This window comes from Bos mutus, chromosome 21, assembly GCF_027580195.1.
Source record: "Bos mutus isolate GX-2022 chromosome 21, NWIPB_WYAK_1.1, whole genome shotgun sequence".
NCBI classification, from domain to species: domain Eukaryota; kingdom Metazoa; phylum Chordata; class Mammalia; order Artiodactyla; family Bovidae; genus Bos; species Bos mutus.
Window position 1 is genome coordinate 32,567,706 of NC_091637.1, and position 24,089 is coordinate 32,591,794.

A 24,089-nucleotide genomic window follows, 5' to 3' on the forward strand; every position below is an offset into this window, starting at 1 on the left:
ACTGGACCATCAGGGAAGTCCCTAAGTTTCCTTTTTAAATGACTCCTTTTTTCAAACATAAGCATTAACACATCTAAAAAAAACAAAATTGATTCTTAATATTATCAAATAACAGTTCAAGTTTCCCCAGTCTTTTAAAAGCGATCCTGGATCTCTTGATTTCTCACTTAATTATTTTTCTTTCGGTTGTCTCCATAAGGTCCGAAAGGCTCTGCGGAGTGCAGAGGCCTATGAAAATTTCCTGCGCTGTCTTGTTATCTTTAACCAGGAGGTGATCTCTCGGGCGGAGCTTGTGCAGTTAGTCTCTCCATTCCTGGGGTAAGTGGAGTCAGGAGCTTGGCCCTGGTGCATGATATGAAAGTAAAATAAAATTTAGTTTGTGGGAGTATATGATAGACAAAACTAATTTGATTGTGGTGGGTCAGTTGACTCATAAAATGTTAGTGCTAAGAGAGTCCTCTGCAAAGTCTTCTAGTTCAGCTTTGGAGATGAAAAGATTGGTAGAGGGCACATTGGCCAAGACTAGTGGTCTCCTGATCCCCTGACCAATGTTGGATGTTTTATATAGACCAGTCTCTCCCAGGGTTCTAGAATCTTGACTTTGACAACCAAAGAATTATCTGAACTTTGAAACAATATTCTTGATTAGAAGAATGGCTGGTTATTGCCTTGTTTCAGGACAGTTCTTGCATCACCACCTTAACTGATCTTAGAGCACTCTGTAAGAAAAGGAGAAGCCAGGTATTCAAAAGCAGTTCTTCTTAGGCAAGAAGTAATAATTGTCACTGGAATTTGTCCAATGATAGCAGAGTTCTGACTCTACATCAAATAGTGGTAGTCATACCTCAGCATTACTGCATAATGCTTCTAATTGCTCACCAGTTTTTTGGTTTGATTCTTTAGGAAATTCCCAGAATTGTTTAATTGGTTTAAAAACTTTCTGGGCTATAAGGAGTCTGTACATCTGGAAACCTTTCCAAAAGAACGGGCCACAGAGGGCATTGCCATGGAGATAGATTATGCCTCTTGTAAACGGTTGGGCTCCAGCTATCGAGCCCTACCAAAGAGTTACCAGCAGCCCAAGTGTACGGGACGGACTCCTCTCTGTAAAGAGGTAAGGCCTTCCAGGGAAGGTATCAGCCCTGAGTCCTCGGCTTCCTCCAGAAGGAAGTGGTACCTGGAATGGAGAATTTGTACGAATGAAGAAATCAAAATCCTTTTCTGTCTTTTTTCAAAAGAAAATGTTTTGTACTTATATTGAGAACCTTTTTCTAACTGTCTTTTTAAACTTGCTACAGGTGAAACTTGCTACAGTTTCACTTGCCATGGGTGAAACGTGTAATGTTAACTGTTTCTTCCCTCCCCTAAAGTTTTGTCTTTTTTAATTGAGAAAGCTTAATCACCAGAAAATTTCATTACACTTTTGTTTCAATGTCTCTTCTTTTACCCAAAGGTTTTAAATGATACCTGGGTTTCCTTCCCTTCCTGGTCTGAGGACTCCACCTTTGTTAGTTCCAAGAAAACTCAGTATGAAGAACATATCTATCGTTGTGAAGATGAACGTTTTGAGGTACAAGCTCCTTTATCATTTGAAGTTTGGGGAAATGAGAGATTCTGAAAGAGAGGATATCTTAAATACCTACTTGAGAGGATTGGCTTTTAAGACCAAAGAGCAAGAGGCTCATATTCTTTGTGGTAAATGCTTGTTGTATTTACCATGTTTTGTGACTTTGTCAGATATATTGGTAATATTTTCATAACAAATGTGACTTATCTAGGCCACTTTAGCCCTTTTAACTGAAATTATCCATTGATGGCTGAATAATACTCCTTTGAATTTTTAATGACATTTTAAAGGTTATTGTGTTCTACGTAGTATTTAAAATCAGTATTTTAAGACCTAGTGGGCTTTCTTGCAGCTGTTTTAAATTACTTATCTTAAAGTGTATATTTTTTTTTAGCAGCTATCTTACTAACATGGTTAGCAAACTAGCTCTCCTGTGAGAACTGGAACTCTTCTGTCATATTTCTGATGTTGATTTGTCTCCTTTTGAAAGAAAGTTGAGTTAGGGACTTCATTTTAAAGTAGTTGGGAAGGGAAGAGCTGGAGTGAAGAAATGAGCTGGTCGAGAGCCCTGATACCAGGAGTGGGAGTACTGGAAACAGACTCAGTTCCCAGTGTGTTTAAATGTCTGGTTCACTGATACCAACAAAAAGGGAATGTTAAATGTGTCTAGAGAAAGAAAATTACATACCTCCTTTTTAATGTATTTATTATATAAAACTGACTGTCCCTGCTCTTCCTATGGATGGGAGATGTTTTTCTCCTTTTTAATCCATACTGATTTAGCTCTCTGCCAGTTATCCCCATTCACACTTGCTTCCTCTGTTTCTGGCATGCTTTGAATGACGAACCACGTGTTGGTTGGTCCTCTGGGCCCCAGTGTTTATGAGGAGCTTCGACCATTTGCAGAAAACTCAGTCATGACAGATATTAACTTCTGTGAAAAGTTTTATCAAGCTGAAGAAAGCATTTCTTTTTTTATTTTTTACCTGTGTTTAGTCAGTTTCAGTGATGTGTTAGCAGAGATTGACGCCTGTTTTTCACAGGATATTCTATTCTCAACTAGTATGCCTGCACAGGAGAAGCATCAGCCTCATTTCCTGCTTGTTACTGCAGTAGTGAGGATGAAGGAAATGTGTGCATGTATGCACATGTGCATGCTGAGGATTGGATGCGGTAGACTAATTTGAATCCTTTATACATCAGGATTGGTTAATATTCCTGTAATATAGTCAACCCCTAAATCCCAATGACTTGAAAAAGACAGATTTATTTCCTTGTCATACTGCATGTGCATTGGTGTTCAGCTGAAGATTCCACTCATCAGAATTGCTTGGGGACCTGGGTTGGCAGAGTGCCACCATCAGGAACACTACCAGTGACTATAGGGGAAAAGCTCAGATGGATCTTGCACCCTTAAATGCTCTAGCCTAGAAGTAATGGATGTTACTTTGACTCACCTGTTAACAGCTCATAGGTCAGAACTAGTTACACGGCCCTACAACCCACTCCAGTACTCTTGCCTGGAGAATCCTGTGGACGGAAGAGCCTGGTAGGCTGTAGTCCATGGGGTCGCAAAGAGTTGGACACGACTGAGTGATTTCAGTTTCACTTTTCACTTTCATGCATTGGAGAAGGAAATGGCAACCCACTCCAGTGTTCTTGCCTGGAGAATCCCAGGGACGGGGGAGCCTGGTGGGCTGCCGTCTATGGGGTCACACAGAGTCGAACACAACTGAAGCGACTCAGCAGCAGCAGCAGCTAATCTCAAGGCAGCCAGGAAGTCCAAGCCATCATTTATCCATAACTGGGGAAAAGGGGGCATTAAAAGTTTTGACAAAATGACTACCATAGCCCTCAAACTAGAAAATTAGGAAACACTTACACAGAGTTATAGACCCTTGAGACTGCTCATTTCCTTTATTTTCTGTTTCTCATCTAGAAAATTTTGTGTTAAGCTTTGGAAAAAAGTTAACTCAGGGTTGCTAGTCATGTCTTTAACCAGGTTAGGCTTGGCCCTTGCCAGAAAATAAAGTGTCAGAAATATTCAGTGAAAATTTAAATGGTTACCCACAAATACAACATTGAAGCCCTTAAGTAATACTCTTATTATTAGTAGATGTGGAACAAGACATTAAACATTTAAACATTTCAAGTTACTCTGAAAAACTTTACTCATGAGATTGATTTACTATCTTGAATGGTCTTTTTGGGATTTGGTGGTAGTGGTGGTTATTGTCTGTAACAGATCTGAGTAATTGACAAAAGTTCAGAGAAAAGTGTCAGTAAGGTTGCCTCCTCCTAGGTCCCTCTGGCGTGAGGGCCAGTCGTCCTCAATAAACCACGTTGGTGGCACCAGAAGTATTAACCACTGCTTTGTTGTTGTTTTTCCGTTGCTAAGATGACTCTTTGTGACCCCGTGGGCTGGGGCACGTCAGGCTTCCCTGTCCTTCACTTATCTCCCTGAATTTGCTCAAATTCATGTCCATTGAGTTGGTGATGCTATCCAACCATCTCATTCTCTGTCACTCCCTTTCTCTTCCTGCTCTCAATGTTTCCCAGCATCAGAGTCTTTTCCAGTGAGTCAGCTCTCCACATCAAGTGGCCAACGTTTTAGAGCTTCAGCTTCATCATCAGTCCTTTCAGTGAATATTCAGGGTTTGGATGTTTGCTGTGTGCCTGGTATTGTGCTAAATCCTTTATGTGGGTTGTATTATTAAATCCAGAACACAACCTTGTGAGAGTAGGTGGTGGTATTCCTGTCTTACTGATAAGCTAACAGTTTTATATGGCCATGGTATGAGAAGGCATGGCACCCAACTCCAGTACTCTTGCCTGGAGAATCCCATGGACGGAGGAGCCTGGTAGGCTGCAGTCCATGGGGTCGCAAAGAGTCAGACACGACTGAGCGACTTCACTTTCACTTTTCACTTTCATGCATTGGAGCAGGAAATGGCAACCCACTCCAGTGTTCTTGCCTGGAGAATCCCAGGGACGGGGAGCCTGGTGGGCTGCTGTCTATGGGGTCGCACAGAGTCGGACACGACTGAAGCGACTTAGCAGCGGCAGCAGCATGGCAGAGCCCAGATTCAAATCAGGGAGTTTGACTTCTACCTTCTACTCCCGACAGCTATTCTGTTCTGATTTGGGTCCTGAACACACTTTTGTCTTTTTTTTTTTTATAGCTTGATGTAGTTTTAGAGACCAATCTGGCAACTATCCGGGTTCTGGAAGCAATACAAAAGAAACTTTCCCGCTTGTCTGCTGAAGAACAAGCTAAATTTCGCTTGGACAACACCCTCGGGGGCACATCGGAAGTCATCCACCGAAAAGCACTCCAAAGGATATATGCTGACAAAGCAGCTGACATCATTGATGGTCTGAGGAAGAACCCTTCCATTGCCGTCCCAATTGTCCTTAAAAGGTACCTGAGTGCATATGCCCTTCATGCTTTAGTGTGCTTCTCAACAGATTTAGTGTCCCATTAAATAAGATTCTCCTTTTTAGCCCAGTTATTCCATGAGACCTCCATTTCTCCCCAACCTCGGCTGTAGGAAGTCAGGTGGATAGTGTGGGATAGTGGAGCTTCTTGATGGGGTTCTGTGTCACCAACAGCAGAGAACAAACCTTTCCAGTCCATACTGGAATGCTCTGTGTGTTTAGGGGGATATTTTAAAAGAGAGAACAGAGAAGAAAACAGCCGCCCACCTTCCTGCCACTCAGTACTAACCAATGTTCACATCTTTTGTTTTTTAGTAAGAAAAATCACTTTGTCTTTATAAAATTGATATGTTACTTAAAAAACCTTAGCGTCCCATAAACTTCCAAGAATGTCTTCTTTCTCCTAACCAACCTTCAAACCAAGTATAGAGGGGCCATTGAACCCACCTAAATAAGGCTGTAGTATCAAAGAGGAGGCCAGGGCTGAGCCCTAGGCGCCTCCAAGACCGTGGCACTCCTATAAATCTGGTCCTCCCTCTGTATCACCTGGTGAAAACTTATCCGCTGCACAGTTCACACGTGCCCAGATTTTCTTGTTCCTCCTCAGTCTTCCTCTCAAGAGCTGGCAGAAGGTGTTTGCCTTCTTGCCAGTAGTGTTTAACTTTTGTCTTCGAGGTGGAGGATATCCTTCAGTTCTAGTGCTGGTTTTGATTTTATTCTCCTCTCTTCTAGAGAATCAGAGTCAGTTGTTTTCATTGGAACTTCCAAGCTCTGTCTAGAGGAGCATTCATTGTTGTGCAAGTTCTCTGCTCTTGAACATTTACGTTAGCATAGTAACCATTCTCAGAAGTCCTGTAGCGAAGAAACTTGTTTCTCTTTGTTTTAGCTGGCCAAGGAAGAGAATCTACTCTTCTAGGGTATTCTGTGGAATGTTGTTTGAGAAACAACTGTTCTCGGCAAGATTTCTGACTTTGGGATAAATTCCCCATACTAAGTCCTGAATGAGTAGTTTTCTTGTGTATCAGAGTTCAAGACTAGTTTGAATAAATTTACCCCAGAGTTGCCAACAGATCTGACAGATCTGCTGTACCTGTTGACCTTTGAAATAAAGTAAACCTGACATATTTCTTACTTCTAAGCCCTTGTGGGATGAGGTGCTGTTATCCCCTTTTTATGGATAAGGAGGCAGTCTTACATGGCTAATGTGGCAGAGTCAGGATTCCAGTCTGCAATTGTAATATGACTCCTTGCCTTAAAATTCCCTCCTCTGGACTCTGCTGTCTTTCTTTTCCACCCTCCACCCCACTAGGTTGAAGATGAAAGAGGAAGAATGGCGAGAAGCTCAGAGAGGCTTTAACAAGGTGTGGAGAGAGCAAAATGAGAAATACTACTTGAAATCTCTGGACCACCAAGGCATCAACTTTAAACAAAACGACACCAAGGTCCTGAGGTCCAAGAGCTTACTCAATGAGATTGAGAGTATCTATGATGAGGTGAGTCAGGGATCCCAACATTTGTGAGAAGTCTCCAGTCTGTATGCTCAGCATAGCTTTGACTCCTGCAAATTACCTTTGTTATATGAGCATGAGACCCTCCAAGGTTTGTTGATTGTTGCTTCATAGGATAGACTTCTATTCCCAGTTCTTCTACCATTTTAAATCTAAGGCTCACTAAGCTGTTTTACTGGTTTTCCAGTTTTCCATCCTGGTTATAGTTAATGCCCACTGCCACCCTTCCACTTCTCTCCATATTTTCTTCCAACAGTACCTTATATTCCTTCTTGTAGCCTATCTCAACCTTCCACAACTTAAAATACTATCTTCAATCCCCACACTCTTTCTCTCTCTGTTTTTGACCATGCTATGTGGCTTGTGGGATTTCAGTTCCCCCACCAGGGACTGAACCCAGGCCTTTGGCACTGAGAACAGGGAGTCTTAACCACTGGACCACCAGAGAATTGCCCCCAGACTCTTGCTAATCCTTGTTTATTCAGCATCCTTCAGGATTATGTAGAGTACTGGGAGCTAGGATACAGAGATGAATAAGAAGTTAATCCTTCTTTCTTTGAGCTCATAGTCTTAGGGGATGGATAGAAACAAATAGAGTATGATTGAGAATTTCTAGAAGGGTGTGATCTTGAGTTTTAAACTTTATTATGAAAATATCAAGCATACATGAAAAGGGAGAGAGCAGTAAAATGAACTGACATAAATTTAATTTCCTCTCTGTCTTGCCAGTTTTGTTATATCTGCCACCTTCCTCACTCCCAGAAGTATTTTAAAGGAAATTTTAGACCTCCTATCGTATCCTCCATAAGTACTAATGTAAAATTTTAGAAGATGGTCTTCTTTCTGTCCTATTGTCTGGGAGGTACCATGTCATGGTACCTCCAGTCATTTTGGTATCAAACCACATCTTGCACATTATCTTTTTGTTTCTGGAAGTTTTCGATTGGAAAATAGTGGCCATTATGGTTAGTAGAACATACTGCTGGTGTAATCTTGTAGGTCTGTTTGTTGCTTTTGTAGCTGTCACGTAATACTTTGTCTCTCTCTCCTGGTAGAGGCAAGAGCAGGCTACGGAAGAAAACGCTGGTGTACCTGTTGGCCCACACCTCTCACTTGCCTATGAAGACAAACAGATTCTGGAAGATGCTGCTGCTCTGATTATCCACCACGTGAAGAGGCAGACAGGCATTCAGAAGGAAGACAAATACAAAATCAAGCAAATCATGCATCATTTTATTCCAGATCTGCTCTTTGCTCAGAGAGGTGATCTCTCAGATGTGGAGGAAGAGGAAGAAGAAGAGATGGATGTAGATGAAGCCACAGGGGCGGCTAAGAAGCACAATGGTGTTGGGGGCAGTCCCCCTAAGTCCAAGCTACTATTTAGTAACACAGCAGCTCAGAAGTTAAGAGGGATGGATGAAGTGTACAACCTCTTCTATGTTAATAATAACTGGTATATCTTTATGCGGCTGCACCAGATACTCTGCTTGAGGCTGCTGCGGATTTGTTCCCAAGCTGAACGGCAAATTGAAGAAGAAAACCGAGAAAGAGAGTGGGAACGGGAAGTGCTGGGCATCAAGCGAGACAAGAGTGACAGCCCTGCCATCCAGCTGCGTCTCAAAGAACCTAGTGAGTGCTAGGGTTGTCGGTCTGCAGAAGGTGTGAGAGCTCGGGGATGCAGGACCTAGTTAGACTCAGGACTGCTTTCTTTTATGTTAATGCATAGAGCACAGGCAATCCGTAGAGGCTGGCTGGGTTCAAATCCTAGCACTGCAATTTACTGGTTGCGTGACCTTACTTAAACTCTCTGAACCTGTTTCTCTGTAAACCGGAGGTGCTACTTGTTATCTTGTGGGGCTGCTGGGAGAATTGGGGGAAATATGCAAAGCACCTTGTGCCTTGCTTAGATCATAGACCCTCAGTAGCTGGTACTGTGGACACCAAGGAAGTGGGTGTCAGTTACCGTCGTCAGTTTCCCAAATGGAAGGTCTCTCTGAAAGGACAGAGAATGACTGAAGCATCATAGTTGGTTCCACTCCACGACGGAACAACTGTTCGTGCCTGAGACAATTGCAAAAAAAAGAGATGGGGACTCAGGAGATGGTTTGAGACAGCAGAACAGGAATGAAGATAGAAAACTCAGAAAAAGGAAAATAAGGGAAGGTTAAGGAAGCCTCCACATGCTCTACGTGATTCTGTGCTGCTTGCTTCTAGATCTCCCTTCAGGTTGTAAGTTAGGTACTTAAGCTGTTAGCCAAAGCTCTTCTGTGAAACCTTCTTGTGTGTTCTTTAGGAAATAACCCATTTTTGGAATGAATTATCTTTTTTTTCTTAACTGTTAGTCATGTAAGAAGCCCATGTGAAGCCCTGGCCATCTATCTATTGGAGAGCTAATGACCTTGGAAATTAATTCTAAAAGCCTTTATCTGGATTAATCCTAGCTTGAGAGAGACATCTTTTAGACTTCAGTGTGGTGATTCCCTCTGCTTGGGAGGAAACAAGAAAGATGACCTAATCTTGGCTTGACCATTGACTTAACCTGATTTTTGAGGCTAACAGTTTGTTCTTGAGTAATAATGCCAAGCCTCCACTGATCATGGCTCACGTGGTTTGCACCAGTAGAACTCATAGCTTTATTCTGACGTGAAAGCATTTTTCACAGCAATAACACAGCCCATGCCTCTGCTGTGGATCTGAACAAGGTAATGTTCTGTCAGGAAACTCAAGCCAGTTGCTTCTCTTAAATAGTAGTTGTCCTGTTTTGCCTGTCTTGAATGAATCCATCACACTTCAAATAAATGGAAATGGACTCAATTTTTGCTCTCAGAGCCTTTTTTCCCCTGTATAAACTTACAAAAAGGTAGCTAAATGTCAAAGACAAAGAGTTCTTTTTATAATTTTTCTCATTGTAGTGAACTTTTGGTTGAAGTATACAACATATACAGAATTGCGTAGCTCAGTAAGTTTTTACAAAGCAAACACACCTGTGTAACCTGCCCCCAGATCAGGAAACCACATAATCAGTAGCCCCCTTGCACTGCTGTCTGGATTGCCAGCACTGGAGATGAGATTTGCCATCTGCATGTAAATAGGTCTTATTTTAGTAAGCTAAAGGTGGAGCCCTTTCACCTTTCCTCGTGCACTGTTAGTTGCCAAATGTCTGTAACAACTGATAAGGTTTCTATCTGGTGGTTGAGGTGATTCATATGCAGCAAGTATAGATCATTTGATGTAATTTGTGAACTACAGTGTTGGGAATCCACTTTTAAACAAAAGGACTTTGACAAATGCAGACACTTCATTATTCATAAAAGATTAATCTGCCCTCCTAGTTTCCTGTTCTGAGAGGCTTCTCAGTGCTAGTGTTCGGGTCTGTCTGCCTTTTCTCTTCAGCCTTCATGCTTTGTGAAATAGCTATTTGAGCAAGCAGCCCACCCACGTGGGGGATACTCCCTTTGCAGGCTCCTCTCCTAGCAGGGAGCCGACAGCTTTTTGAAGAAACTTCTTTCCTGGGATGTTTTGCTCTCATGTCACGCATTGCCAGCCGTACTGTAAATAAGTGTTTTGGTCAGTCAGAGGGTTAGAGGCCGCTGTTGAAATTGCAGCGTCACTCTCCTTTGATAGACAGTGCTGGGGTTGTGGCCACCTGTCAGATCTCATCTGTTTGCAGCACACTGAATACTGAGGGTTGGTTCTGTGCAGTGCTTTTCAGGCAGCTGTGGGATTTGCCCTGCCCTCTTCCCATCTTTTCTTAGCAGGGTAAGGCCTCACCTCTCCCCTCTTTCCCACAGTGGATGTTGATGTAGAAGATTATTACCCAGCTTTCCTGGACATGGTGCGGAGCCTGCTGGATGGCAACATAGACTCGTCCCAGTACGAAGATTCGCTGAGAGAGATGTTCACCATTCATGCCTACATTGCCTTTACCATGGATAAACTCATCCAGAGCATTGTCAGACAGGTGAGGGTGTGGTGCGGGCGAGGGTTGGGGAGGGAGACAGTCCTCATCTACAGGTGGGGCAGGTTTTCTTCTGGGAACAGACGGGCAGTTTTCTCATGTGATAATGTTAACGAACACGTGGTTGTAGAGGGGAGGGAGAGGTTAATGTGATGTTGGATCTCTCCTGTTAACTGAGTGGAAGGGCTGCAGCCATGTGACTGACTGCTTTGCTCAGTGTGCCCTGGGAGGAGGAACCTACCTCACATGTGAGGTTTTGCCCCCAGCTCCTGTCCCATCTTCCCAGCTCTTACGTTATGTACCAGGTGTGAGCTATTTCCTCTTCTGTGAAAAGTGAAAGTGTTAGTCACGTAATCGTGTCTGACTCTTTGTGACCCCATGGACTGGAGCCCGCCAGACTCCTCTGTCCATGGAATTCTCCAGGCAAAAATACTGGAGTGGGTTGCCATTTCCTTCTCCAGGGGATCTTCCTGACCCAGGGATCGAACCCCAGACTCCTGCATTGCAGGTGGATTTTTTTTTACTGTCTGAATAGGTGTTGGTAATTCTATGGACTTTCCTCATTTAACATTTGAAGTTCTTTTTACAGGAAGGGTTTTGTATAACATCTTTTATAATACTCTGTCAGCCTCACTATCTGAGACTCCCTCTGAGTTAGGTTTATAGTTGGCTTTGTGGTTTATTCTTGGGGTACCCTGGGAGTTTGTAGATATGTTGTTCTTTACAATGATAATTTTATAGCAAATAACATATAATAGGTTTCCATTCCTTTGCCTTTTGTTCTGAGTTCTCAAAGGTATCAGTCTGTTGTTAGTACGCTTTTTTCTTTAATTAATGAATTTATTTATTTTTGGTTGCACTGGGTCTTTGTTGCTGCACATGAGCTTTCTTTCATTATGGCAAGCGGGGGGCTGTTCTTCATTGCGGTGATCAGGCTTCTCATTGCAATGGCTTCTCTTGTTGCAGAGCACGTGCTCTAGGGCACACGGGCTTAGTTGCTCTGAGGCATGTGGAATCTTCCCGGACAAGGGATTGAACCTGTGTCCCCTGTGTTGGCAGGCGGATGCCTATTCACTGCCCCGCCAGGGAAGTCCCACTTTTTTCTTTAAAGTGGAAAGTGCCTTCCTTAGGTAAAATCACAAAGGAGTCCTTTGTGAGGTACTCTTGCTTTTGTCTTGAGTTTCAAAGGATGTGTGGCTTTGCACCCGTCTCGTAGGATCTACTCAAAGTCAAGGAATAACTGAATCTTGGCATCTTCACAAAAGTTGTCAGGGAGGGAGCTGCAAGTTGAAGCGGTTATTAGGCCTTCCCTTAAGGGGTCTTTATGTTGACAGACAGAAATCTTTACATGGATATAATCAGCTATGGTCATAATTTTTGAGAGGCTAATGCCTATTAATGTCCCCTAAATTTATGTAAGAGTCCACTTACCATACCATGTGCTTATGTTTCTGTTTACAAGTTTGCTGTTGCTGTAGCTAGAAGTAAAGTCTTGCATACTATCAGCTCAACTTTAAAAATCCAATACAACCAGCCTTTTCTTTTTTTGTAAGCCCACAGTTGATTTTTTAAACAATAGATTAGTGATTAGTCCATTTACTAGAAGCACCTGGTGATTATTTTGAGTCAGTAATACATAAGGTCCAGACTTTTTTTTTATGGAGACAGATTGTATCCAGAAATCCAAATCTAGTGTTTTAAAAACATATGTTTATGCTTCTCAGCTTAACTCCTGAATTGGAGGCATAACATTTCTCCTTAAATCCTTTGCTGTTCTCCCAGAGTTCATTATTGACTGGAGGTCGAATATACATTGCAAGGTCAAACCATATATTTAGCTTACTTTTCCAAACTAGTTTAATACAGGTTTGCTTAAGAATACAATAGGCAGTCTCACAAATGTCTAGTGTGGGACTGAAAGTATGGCCAGACCAGGTAGGGACTAGACTAGGAAGGTTTTTTCCCTCTCCAGCATGCCTCTTTTCTGGACATCTTCCCCATCCTCACACTTCTCTCTGCAGATGAACGTCCGGCCCCCTGAGTGTTTTCAGTGCTGACATGACCAACCTTTCCAATCCAGGTGCTCCTCTGTGAAATGTCTGTCTACCAGACACACTCATTGTGTCATTTCAGTTTAGCAGGAGAGAGAATTTGACAAGCCTAACATTGGGTTGGGAGTTGCCTGTTTGTGCCTAGATTTATAATGCTACCCTTTCCAAAGACTGGGTGGGGCCAGAAATCCAAGAAGAGGGTGTGGAAGGAGTCGGTGACCTTTAACAGGGAAGTATAAAAATGTATCTACATAGTAGAGACCATGCTTTGTATACTTTTTTTTTTTGCACTGCTTTTTTCTCTTAAACACTGTGTTTTAAGCTTTCCCCTGTATTTTCAAGTTATAAGCATTATTTTAACAGTCACATTAAAAGCTGTTGTATGGCCTAATTGTAATTTAACCATTTCCAGTTGCTGGCCTTTCTACCACCATCAGGTCACTCACTGTCTGACCTTACATTTTGTCCATTTATCTACAAATACACATACTTGTCATTTAAGACTTTTTCAAATGTTAAAAATAAGTAGTTGTCATAGTTACTAGTGCTTCAAAAAGAGTGTATCTTCCTAAAAATAGAACGGCTCAGTGGTTATGAGAATTTTAAAGTAAAATAAATTGTTATTGCAATTAACATTTTGCTTTCTTTATCTGTTTTTCACAGCCTTTGGCGTTTTTAAGGGGTAAAATTTCATTTGAAGGAATTTTTATTTTTTGATAGATGATATCATCATGACCTATAAGAATGGAATCTCTGAAGGGTTCAACTTGCTAGTCATCAGAGAGTTTAACAAGATAGTCACCGAAGTTACCAGTAGTCAATCATGATTGACATGTATTGAAAATGAGTTAATTTGCATAAAGTTTAAATACTATGCTTTTATTATCAGATGTGGAAAAATAGGGAATGGTGTTAGAAAGAATATTGGCCTGGGGTCCAGAAACTTGAATATTCGTTCTGACTTAGCTCCTTCAGCTGAGTGCCAGTGACAGATTAATTCAGCAACAGCTTCTTCGAGGCCTGTTGAATTTCTCTTTGTACCAGGGCTTTGACTATAGGAATGGATCTTGTTTTCATGGTTCTCCAAGTTCCCTCTCCTCACCTTAGCACACAGTGAGTTTTCTTATCTAAAATGTACGTTTGTCTCATATATAACAGGGCACCCCTGTCCAGACTGCTTCCCAGGGTAGTTGTGTGAATCAAATGAGAGTATGTGTGAAAGCAAATTATAAATGGTAAAGAAGTGCCATAAAGGTAGCAAGCCATAGAAATTTTCTTTCATGTAAAAAAAAATTTTAAGTACCTTAAATGGCTTCCCTGGTGGCTCAGTCGGTAAAGAGTCTGTCTGCGATGTGGCAGACCCAGGTTCAATCCCTGGGTGGGAAAGATCCCCTGGAGAAGGAAGTGACAACCCACTCTAGTATTCTTGCCTGGAGAACTCCATGGACAGAGGAGCCTGGTGGGCTCCATGGGGTCACAAAGAGTCAGACACAACCGAGTGACCAACACTAGAACTTTAAATAGTACCACGTTAACCTGAGTTACCTATGGTTTTTCTCTTAAATATATATGAACATTTTAGTCGTGGACCAATGATATGGTTGAAGATTTTGGCTCGGTTATTCTCTAAGAAAATAAGATAGTGATTTTATATGATTAATTTTCTAAAATTTTCAACCAGAAAAAAACCTTTTTTTAACTGAATGATTGGAACCACCAAAGGAAGGCTGAGTGTATGACGGGGAGAACTGTATTTTTGGTTCCTGATGACTTGCCTTTGCTTGATTCCAGCTGCAGCATATCGTGAGTGATGAGATCTGTGTACAAGTGACGGACCTATACCTGGCAGAAAACAATAATGGGGCCACAGGAGGCCAGCTGAACACACAGACGTCAAGGAGCCTCCTGGAGTCAACATATCAGCGGAAAGCTGAGCAGCTCATGTCAGATGAAAATTGCTTTAAGGTGAGAGTTACTCATGTAGTCAGGGAACATGCTGATGCCAGTGTAAACTGTTGGGACTCTACCCTGCAGAAGTCAGAGCCATACCAGGGTGCTTCGACCCAGTGTCTCCACTCCTAGAATGCCTTGGAGTTCCTTTGAACTCATTAGAAGAAATATAAAAAACATGGAAAAGTAAAGTCTCGTAGGCAGTCTGTTTCTTGCCTTTAAAAAAAAATTAGTTCTTATATATGATTTTCATTTTCTCTGAACTGGTTTTTTTTTTTTTTTTTTGGTATTAAATGCTTTGTGAATATTGTTTAAAAATGTAATCCATGGTCATTGTAGAAAAGATGGGAAATGTAGAGAAAAGAAAAACTAGTTGTCTACAGTTTTCCCCAGAAAGAATCATTGATGGCATTTCTAAACTTTTCTATGTTTGTATATATTTTGAAAGAGATTATACTGGGCAAAGCATTCTGTGTAACTTACTTTGCTCAATTAGCAACACCTCTGGGTCTTCATCTTTTTATGACTATTCAGTATTTTATAAAAAATTATGCCCGTCTCTTTGGACATTTAGGTTGTTCCCAGTTTTCCACCATTATAATAGCTAATTAGAAAAGCCAATAGCTGGAGACTGGGAACAATCTAGATGTCCAGCCCTTAATGGGAATAGTTAATGGCAGCCTGCTGTGTGACTGCTAGATGGCAGATTTTGCAGCTCTTAAAAGTTAATTATATGTTAGTAAAAATACTGAAGCAAATAAAAGGACACAAAATTATGTATATTATTATTGCACCTGTGTAATATGTATAGTTGAACAAAGCCTGTATGTATTAATGTAAGGATAGGTTTAGGTGGCCCAGAGTAAGGTTTGCAGTTGGCGGAGCAGAGAGAGCTAAGCTAAACAAAATTTTAACTTGGTGAGCATGTCCTTTAGTGATCTGACCCTCACTCTTCACTTGGCTGTGTGTGCTTCTGCTTTCAGCCTGCTGTTGGCTTAATTTAGAATCAGAGACCTGGAAATGAGTTTTCTAGTTCAGTCACAGTTGTGATGCTCTACTACCTGAGGACTTTCCCACTACAGAGGAGAGTTCCTAAGCCTTTCATAGTTTTAGATCTATAAATGTTTATCATGAATTTAATGTGTGTTTATTTCATGGTGACAGAATTACCACCCCCACTGACAGTGAGTTAACAGATTGTGTGGTGAGGGCCTATGAAGGAATGGGTAGACTCACCCTGTAGATAACACATTTGTCAGAATAGCAGAGGGAACAGAAGGTTTGGTAACCAGGAATATTGGGTCATCACAGTGACCTTGTTCTTTAAAATGTTTTACATAGAGAATGAAAGTCCATAGTATGAGCATCAAGCAAAGCATAAGCAGCCCTTCAAATCCCCTGCCCAGTCCTACCTCCAGCCTCCTCTCCCTTCATTTTTTTCTAGACATATTCTCTAGTGCTTTTTAAAAATTAGACATGTTTAACTCTCCATATAACCACTCAAACCCTTTTCTATGCACTTAAATATACATGTGTATTTATGTAGAAATAAATTTTTTAACTAAACTATGTACTTTACATCTTGCTTTTTTCCACTTAATGTCTTAGAATTTGCTCTATTTTGGTTTATATAGACATAACTCATGTTTTTCAGCTGCTGTGTCACACTTAAAACTATGAATGTGCCATAGTTTTTTGTGGTTTGCTTGTTTGTTTGTTTAGGGTATTAGCTCCCTCACCATGGCTCAAACTTGAGCCCCCAACAGTGAGAGCACAAGAGTCCTAAACACTGGACCACCAGGGAATTTCCTGTGCCATAGTTGTGTTTTTTTTTTTAAATCATTCCCCTATGGGTGAACGTTTTAAGCTATTTCTGTTTTTACTATCTCAAATAGTGCTTCATTGAACAACATTTACAATTTATATTCTTGTGTGCATGTGGTAATGTTAAGGGTAGAGACATAGAAATGAAATTACTGGGTTAAAAGGGCAGGATATGCATATTTTAGGGCTTCCCAGGTGGTGCAGTGGTAAGTGAAGTGAAAGTCCCTCAGTTGCTTCCGACTCTTTGCAACCTCATGGACTATACAGTTCATAGAATTCTCTAGGCCAGAATACTGGAGTGTGTAGCTTTTCCCGTCTCCAGGCGATCTTCCCAACCCAGGGATTGAACCCAGGTCTCCCACATTGCAGGTGGATTCTTTACTGTCTGAGCCACCAGGGAAGCCCAAGAATACTGGAGTGGGTAGCCTATCCCTTCTCCAGGGGATCTTCCCAACTCGGGAATCAAACCAAGGTCTCATGCATTGCAGGCGTATTTACCAACTGAGCTATCAGGGAAGCCCTGTGCAGTGGTAAAGAAACCGCCCAACAGTGCAGACACTGCAGGAGACAGGTTTAGTTCCTGGGTTGGGAACGTTCCCTAGAGGAAGAAATGGCAATCAACTCCAGTATTCTTTCCTGAAAAATTCCATGGACAGAAGAGCCTGGTGGGCTATACTCCACAGGGTCGCAAAGAGTCAGACACAACTGAGCATGTACTCACATGCATGTTTTAAAATTTAAACTTTAATGGATATTCTCATTTCTCTGTCAAAGTGACAGGATATACCAGTGTGCACTTTGGTAAGAGCATTTATTTCTCTGTAACACTTAGTATTATCAAGCTCATTTTTGACAATTAGATGATTAGAAAAATATTTTAATTCATGTTTCCCTATTTCCTGTTGTCACCCATTTTCCCTCTTCTGTGTATTGTGTACTCATATGCACGTCCTTCACCGTTTCTGGGGGAGCAGGATTGTAGTTCTTTTTATGTACTTTTTCAAATATTTTTGTTATGATTTGTTTGATTTTCTTTGTTATGATTTCTCTGAAATCGATTGGTCTTCCCCTTTGTCTTGTTTTTCAGGGCCCAGCTAAGTGTCACTTCAGTAAAGTGGAATCTTTCTCAATTCACTGAGCAGGGAATAGCATATTGCTCATGTTTCTAGAATAGTACCTTTGTAGTTATTTTGTTGTAATGTAAATATAGCTATTTGTATGTATTCTTTTTCCTTTACTAAATTAAGTTCCTCCATGCAAGAAACTGGGGATTTCCAGTGGCTCAGCTGGTAAAGCACCAACCTACCACTGCAGGGGATGTAAGAGGCACAGATTCGATCCCTGGGTTGGAAAGATCCCCTGGAGGAGGGCATGGCAACCCACTCCAATATTCTCTCCTGGAGAATTCCACGGACAGAGGAGCCTGGTGGGCTGCAGTCCATGGGGTCACAAGAGTCAGGCACAATTGAGTGCACATGCGCACATGCATGTGTGTGTGCACAAGAAACCATGCTCTCTTCTGAGTGTGCCCCTGACAGATAAATAGCAAGCATTCAGTGACTTGACTTTGTGTTAGTTGAATGAAGCAAAGGAGGTATGTAGAAAAAGGAGAGGAGGGTGGTGTCCAAATGGTAGAGGATCTTCATAGCCATAGTAAGTAAGAGGTGTGAATTTTGTTGTGGTTGGTGAGCAGTGAGGCATTTTTAAGGACTAAATAGCCCACTGGATTTGAGCTTTCAGGAAGATCAGTTTAGTAGCACTGAGTAAGGAGAAGGGGAGGAATCGAGGCATATTTACAACTGGAGGCCATTACCAAATTGGGGTGATGGACGTGGGCAGTCTAATGATAAAGCTAGTCAAGCCTTGGAGTGGTGCGGAGGTCAGAGAGTTGGGGTGAACACATGGTAAAGGACCTAGCAAGATATGTGTCAAACACGTGAGGAGCCAGTTGGAGTGAAATCGAGTTCAGTTTTAGGCATGTAGAGGATGCTCTTCTCAGTATTACTTTGAAGGGTGGCTTCCTTACAGCCATAGGACAGATCTTGACTCTAGGTTATTCATCCTAAATCCAGGGGGTTTTAGCAAACTCCTAGAAACAGTTTTTTTCAAATCTATTTTGAAAGTAATTATGTTTGTGTTTATATGTGTATATGTTATATTCTCGTCATTTTAAAAAATTTATTAGCTAAGAGGAGTTTTTAAAGGCTGCTCTAGAAAAACTGTGAACCAGAACTGGTTTCTGGTTCTGTTTGCTTATTGACTAGCTGTGTGGCCTTGAGAAATCAGAACTCTGAATTTTAGGTTTTTACCTATGTAAAATGAAGAATGTTGAAATAAATGATTCTCAAGCTTTTTTTTAATCTCTGATCTTTACCATGTAATTCTGATAGTGATCTTTTTTATGTTTTTAATTTTAATTTTTTTGAATTATGAAAGTATGATAACACATTTACAGGAAGTTTGGAAAATATAGAACAAGGTTACATACAGTTCCACTATATATTATAATTATATTTTTAAGTAGATAAGTTCAGTATCAAACTCTCGAAAATTAATAGAATGAGTATACAGAGAAGTAGAAGGATATAGTAAAGCACTGTGAACCAATTCAATGTAATTACGATTTATACAGTTTTCATGTTAAGAGTAGGATACAAATTCTATTCAAGTTCCCACAGACTGTAAACTTGGAGACACTGAAGCATGCTATGCTAAGTCGCTTCAGTCGTGTCCGACTCTGTACGACGCCATAGTCGGCAGCCCACCAGGCTCCGTCGTCCCTGGGATTCTCCAGGCAAGAACACTGGAGTGGGTTGCCATTGCCTTCTCCAGTGCATGAAAGAGAAAAGTGAAAGTGAAGTTGTTCAGTCGTGTCCGACTCTTAGCGACCCCATGGACTGCAGCCCACCAGGCTCCTCCGTCCATGGGATTTTCCAGGCAAGAGTACTGGAGTGGGATGCCATTGCCTTCTCCAGGGACATAAAACAAGGTGCAAAGCTTTGATGGTCTAAAGGTAGTGAAAACATAGAGTCTGTTCTCTTATCACTGTGGGGTTAGGATAGAGATCAATCCGATACTGATTTATCTGCAGCAGTTCCTCAGGATAAGGGCGTTGAGAGTCCTGGGATTCCCAGCAGGGAACTCTGTGTGCCATCACCACTTGATACTTCTTTTGTGCAAAACATGACTTGGTTTTGCCCCTATCAGTGTATTGCTTTTAAATATGAATTTTTAAAAAAATCACACAAATAATATTAGCAAAACTCAGAATTTCAAATATCATTGGTTTCATTGCAACAGATCACTTCTTAATGTTGATGGTTTGTGTTCCTTACCCCATGGTATGTGTGATTTCTTGGGTAGTTTTTATTGTGGTGAAACGTGATTGCTGCTATCTGTTTGATGTTTTCCACTTCAGTTTGGTATGGGAAGTTTCTTTTTAAAAAAAATAAAAAACACTGTAGACTTGTTTACATCTTTGCATTAAGTTCCATAAATGAGATTATCAAGTGAAATGGCATTGACGTTTTGTGGTTCTGACTTTTGAGCACTTTCTGATATTGATTACTGTTTTAGCTAATTCAAGAAGTATGAAACATGAAATGTCAGCAAGAAGCTCTTATATTTCATTTTGCTGGTAGCAAGATGAACAACCTTTGCCTTTTAATCACCTCTTAAGCTTTTGAGTATCTTCCTCATCTCTTCAACTGGAGCAAAATTTTTTTTTTAACTCTCTTGCCTCCCCACTTCTCAACCCTTGAGAATCTAATTACAGCTTTGGAGATGGTCTTTTGTTTACACTAAGGTTTCTTATTTGCAGCTTATGTTCATTCAGAGCCAAGGCCAGGTTCAGCTGACAATTGAGCTTCTGGACACAGAAGAGGAGAACTCGGATGATCCTGTAGAAGCAGAGGTATGGATGAACATACTGCAGAAACTGTGCTGAGAGTATGTTGTGCTCTGAGAGTCTGCGTAGGGACTGTCTGCTAGAAGCCCAGCCAGCATTAGCCTGTTTAAGGGTCAGGACCTGATGCTTGAAGTATAGGTCGTGTCAGCCATGTCTTCGACTGAAGAGACTGCCTGGGGGTAGATTTTTGTTTTTTGGGGGGGGAAGGGGGGTGGATATTTAGAATTAATGGCAGTCTCTCATCTAGCTTTTAGTAAAGCCCTCTCCTCAGAGGAAATCTCATGGTTGGCAGCTCGTTTTTCTCCTAAAGCGTAAGAAACAGCAAATGAGGTGCCATCTGCCCAGTATTATCTTGATTCTTTTGAGTCATGTTTACTTTCTGTTGGGATAGATGGAGCCAGGAGTTCAGTCCCACAGAGTAGATGGAGAGTGAGTCGGTTGTCACAGCTGGGTCTAGCAGATAATATTAATGAGAGAGGCAAGCATCGTGCAAGACATTGAGGGCATATGGAGGGGAGGAGACAGTTGTTTTATGGGAATACGGATGTCGAATCTTTAATTTTTTTAAAAAGTTTCCAGAAATTCAGATTTTGATGTGAAAGGTACTGATTTTCAAACATTTGCCACTATACATTTTGTTCTTTACAAGAACCCTCTGTGGGGAAATAAAACTTGTCAGTGAGCTACCATTTACGACTTCTGATAACTCTAAAGTGTCTCAGAGAAGCTTTAAGTTTTGCATTCTCACAGCTTTTTTAAACTGTGTTTCAGTACCACTTAACAAGCATGTCATTATGGGAAGAGATTTTTTTTTTTTGATCTTGAAATTTAAGGATTTCAGACGTTTCAGTCATAGAATTTGCTAACCCACCTGTTGAGGTTGGAGTTCAGGTTTTTTGCCTTCCCCACACCCATGTTGTGTTCACCCTTCTAGCGCTGGTCAGACTACGTGGAGCGATACATGAATTCTGATACTACCTCTCCTGAGCTTCGTGAGCATCTGGCACGGAAACCAGTATTTCTCCCACGGTGAGTGAACCATGTCGTGTATCGGCAGCAGGACACTTCTTTCTGCGTGTCCAGGAACGAGGAGTTAGCTCACTTTTAGGTTCTTAGTTTTCATTTTATCTATTGTTCTATTTACCGAGGACAGTAATTTGAAGTTTGTGTGGCTTTTACACCGTGCTCTTACCTGGAGCGTATGCCCAAGCATCAGGGAGGTAAGAGTTTTAGGAATCAGTAATAACTTCCCTTTAGAAATATGTGTCAGAGTCTCCAGGGTTTGATGATTCACTGGGAGGACTCACAGGATGCAGTCATACCCACAGTAATGATTTGCCATAATGAAAGGATACACAGCTAAATCAGCAAAGGCAGAAGGTGCCTGTGACAAAAATCAGAGGCGCAAGCTTCTAGAGAGTCTGTGGCTTCCATTGGAGTCACAAGGACACTCTTAATTCCTCCAGCAGCAAATTACAATATGTTTGAAATGCTGCCTACCAGAGAAGCTTGCTGGAGACTTGGTGACGTGAGTTTTTTTATTGGTTGTTAGTCCTGTAAGTACCCTCTGCCTAACTTGTACCAAAATTCCAGACTTCCAGAAGGAAAGCGGGTTTTCAGCTTTCCATTTACTTTGTACAAACAGTTTAGGTACAGTGAGGCACTCTTAGCATTTAGAGAATGGTGGAAACTCTCCCACGATCCACAGTCCCAGAACCCACCCAGGGGACAACCTTGTAAGCAAGGTGTTCAAAGGATGGCAGCCTTAGTTAGGCTGGCTGTGTTGCTCTTAGCAGAATTTTTGAAATTTCCTCCCTGTATATGGGGAAATTGTGTATGTTGGACCTCTATCTGAAGATGAAAACAAAGTTGCAGAAGTAGAAAACAGGTTTTGCTGTAGTTGAGCAGCTTTCTTCCTTTTCCAAAGTTTGGGAATTGAAATCTCATGTCTTATATTCCCAGAAAGGTATTATGATAGTGTGATTAGACTCATTCCTGATTGGAACATGGAAAGAGGTGTGAACAGAAGGACGCTGCCAGCTTCTTCTACTCCTTGAGTCATTTAGCAGACTTCAAGCAGCTGCTCTGTGCCAGGCCCCTTTCTCAACAAAACAGATTTAGTCTCCATGCTTATGAAACAGTACGAATAAACATAAGATCGTATATTTCTCACCAGATTGGCAAAATTCTTAAAAGATTTGTAAACTGTATTATAGCAGGTGTAGGGAAGAGGGGAGCGACTTTCACATACTTGAGGGGGAAATATTGATACAATCATTCTGAGATCAGAGCAGTTAAAATGCAGAAGACTTTACCCTGGACCTTTGGTTTTTAATAATTTGCCTTACAGCTATTATTACAGCTGAGGTTATTTTTCAGTCTTTTTCTTTGAAACCCTTAAATTCTTAGAGATTGAACACCCGCCAAAGCTCTTGTTTATGTGAATTATATATAGTAATATTTATCACATTTAGAAATTAAAACTGAAAAATGTTTATGAATTCATTAAAAAACAATACTAGATGCATTCCATGTTATTTTCATAAATAGAATTTTAATGAAACAGTGCTTCAAATTAGTGAAAAGAGTGGCATTGCTCTGCATTTTTGTGACTGTTTCATGTCTGGCTTGGGATAACAACTGGGCTCTCAGAGCTGCTTCTGTATTCAGTCTGTTGCACTGCTTTGTTTGGTTGTACTATGTGAAGAAAATCTGGCTAGAAAAGGAAGTATTTTCATATCCTTTCAGATAATTGTAGATATTCTTTGATATGACAACAAAACTCTCCAAGTAGTAGTTTCTTAAAGGTTAGTTGCAGTATCACTGAAAATACCAACAAGCCTGTCAAAATCCATTCGCTTATCTTGTACTTTGAATTTTTTCTTGCATGGTTTTATAACTTCATACAGTCAGTTATTTGGAAAATGTGAATTCACTGAGTTATGCAGACCTACCATATGTTGACATGTTTTCCTTTTACAATATTCCCACCCCTGCCTCCACACCACCCCTGAAAAAAGCCACATTTAAAAAAAAAAAAAAGCCACATTTACTAATATTGCCGTTGACTTCATCAGTCACATCTTTAAGTAGTGGGAAGTTGTCACTTGTCATGCTGGCCGGTACCAATTTATCAAAATTCAGAATTTTACTTGAAATCTGAAAATTTATCTTTAACAACAAATATGCTCAGTTGTTTTTCCTTGAGGTACCAGGCTCCCTTGTTCATTTTTGAGAAAATATCTGCCAAACATCCCAGACTGGCTAGTCAGCTATTCTTCCGGGTAAAAAGTGTGAACATTTGCAGTTCAAGTGGTGCTCAAGTGCTTTCCTTCATGAGTGCATTGTACTTTAGCATACAGAGGTGCTTTATATGTAGTTCCCATTTCATCACCCAGCATATTAAAAAGATGTGAAATAAGGGGTTTTAATTTCATAAGAAATGTTACTGCTTCACAAGGACATTCTTAAGTCAGACCAGCTTTCCTTTTGGTTTAATTGCCAGTATGTGGCCAAAGAGTACAAAGATGGCTAAGGAGGTTGGTGCCACCATCAGCTTTTTTTTTAATCACTGTTATTTTTATACCGCTAATGCTAATGTTAGTACTTTGTGTCTTGTTTTTTTAGAAAGAAAGACAATGTTTTAGTATTATGAAAATAGTTTTGATCTCACAACTTCCTCAAAAATGTCTTGGGCCCTCCGACAGTCCTTGGACCAAAGAAATGCTGTTCTACGGAAATGTATATGCACAAAGATATTCACTGAAGCAGTTTTTAATAGCAAAGTGTAGGAAACAATAGAATTGTCAAGCTGACAACCATTCTCTGCTTGTTGTTGAGGGGATAAGCTCTAAATACCTGCCAAGGCATCCACTGATGTGAATTA

At 41.0% G+C, this 24,089-nt stretch overlaps 1 protein-coding gene across 1 annotated transcript in view; it reads left to right on the plus strand.

The window, feature by feature from the left end:
* Window positions 1-24,089, plus strand: part of SIN3A (SIN3 transcription regulator family member A) — a 63,271-nt gene that overhangs the window by 33,707 nt on the left and 5,475 nt on the right. Inside the window, 10 exon segments of the mRNA XM_005891766.2 lie at window positions 200-318; window positions 904-1,114; window positions 1,454-1,570; window positions 4,750-4,988; window positions 6,315-6,498; window positions 7,569-8,142; window positions 10,305-10,474; window positions 14,314-14,487; window positions 20,117-20,209; window positions 21,138-21,232. Coding sequence (XP_005891828.2) covers window positions 200-318; window positions 904-1,114; window positions 1,454-1,570; window positions 4,750-4,988; window positions 6,315-6,498; window positions 7,569-8,142; window positions 10,305-10,474; window positions 14,314-14,487; window positions 20,117-20,209; window positions 21,138-21,232 — 1,976 coding nt within the window.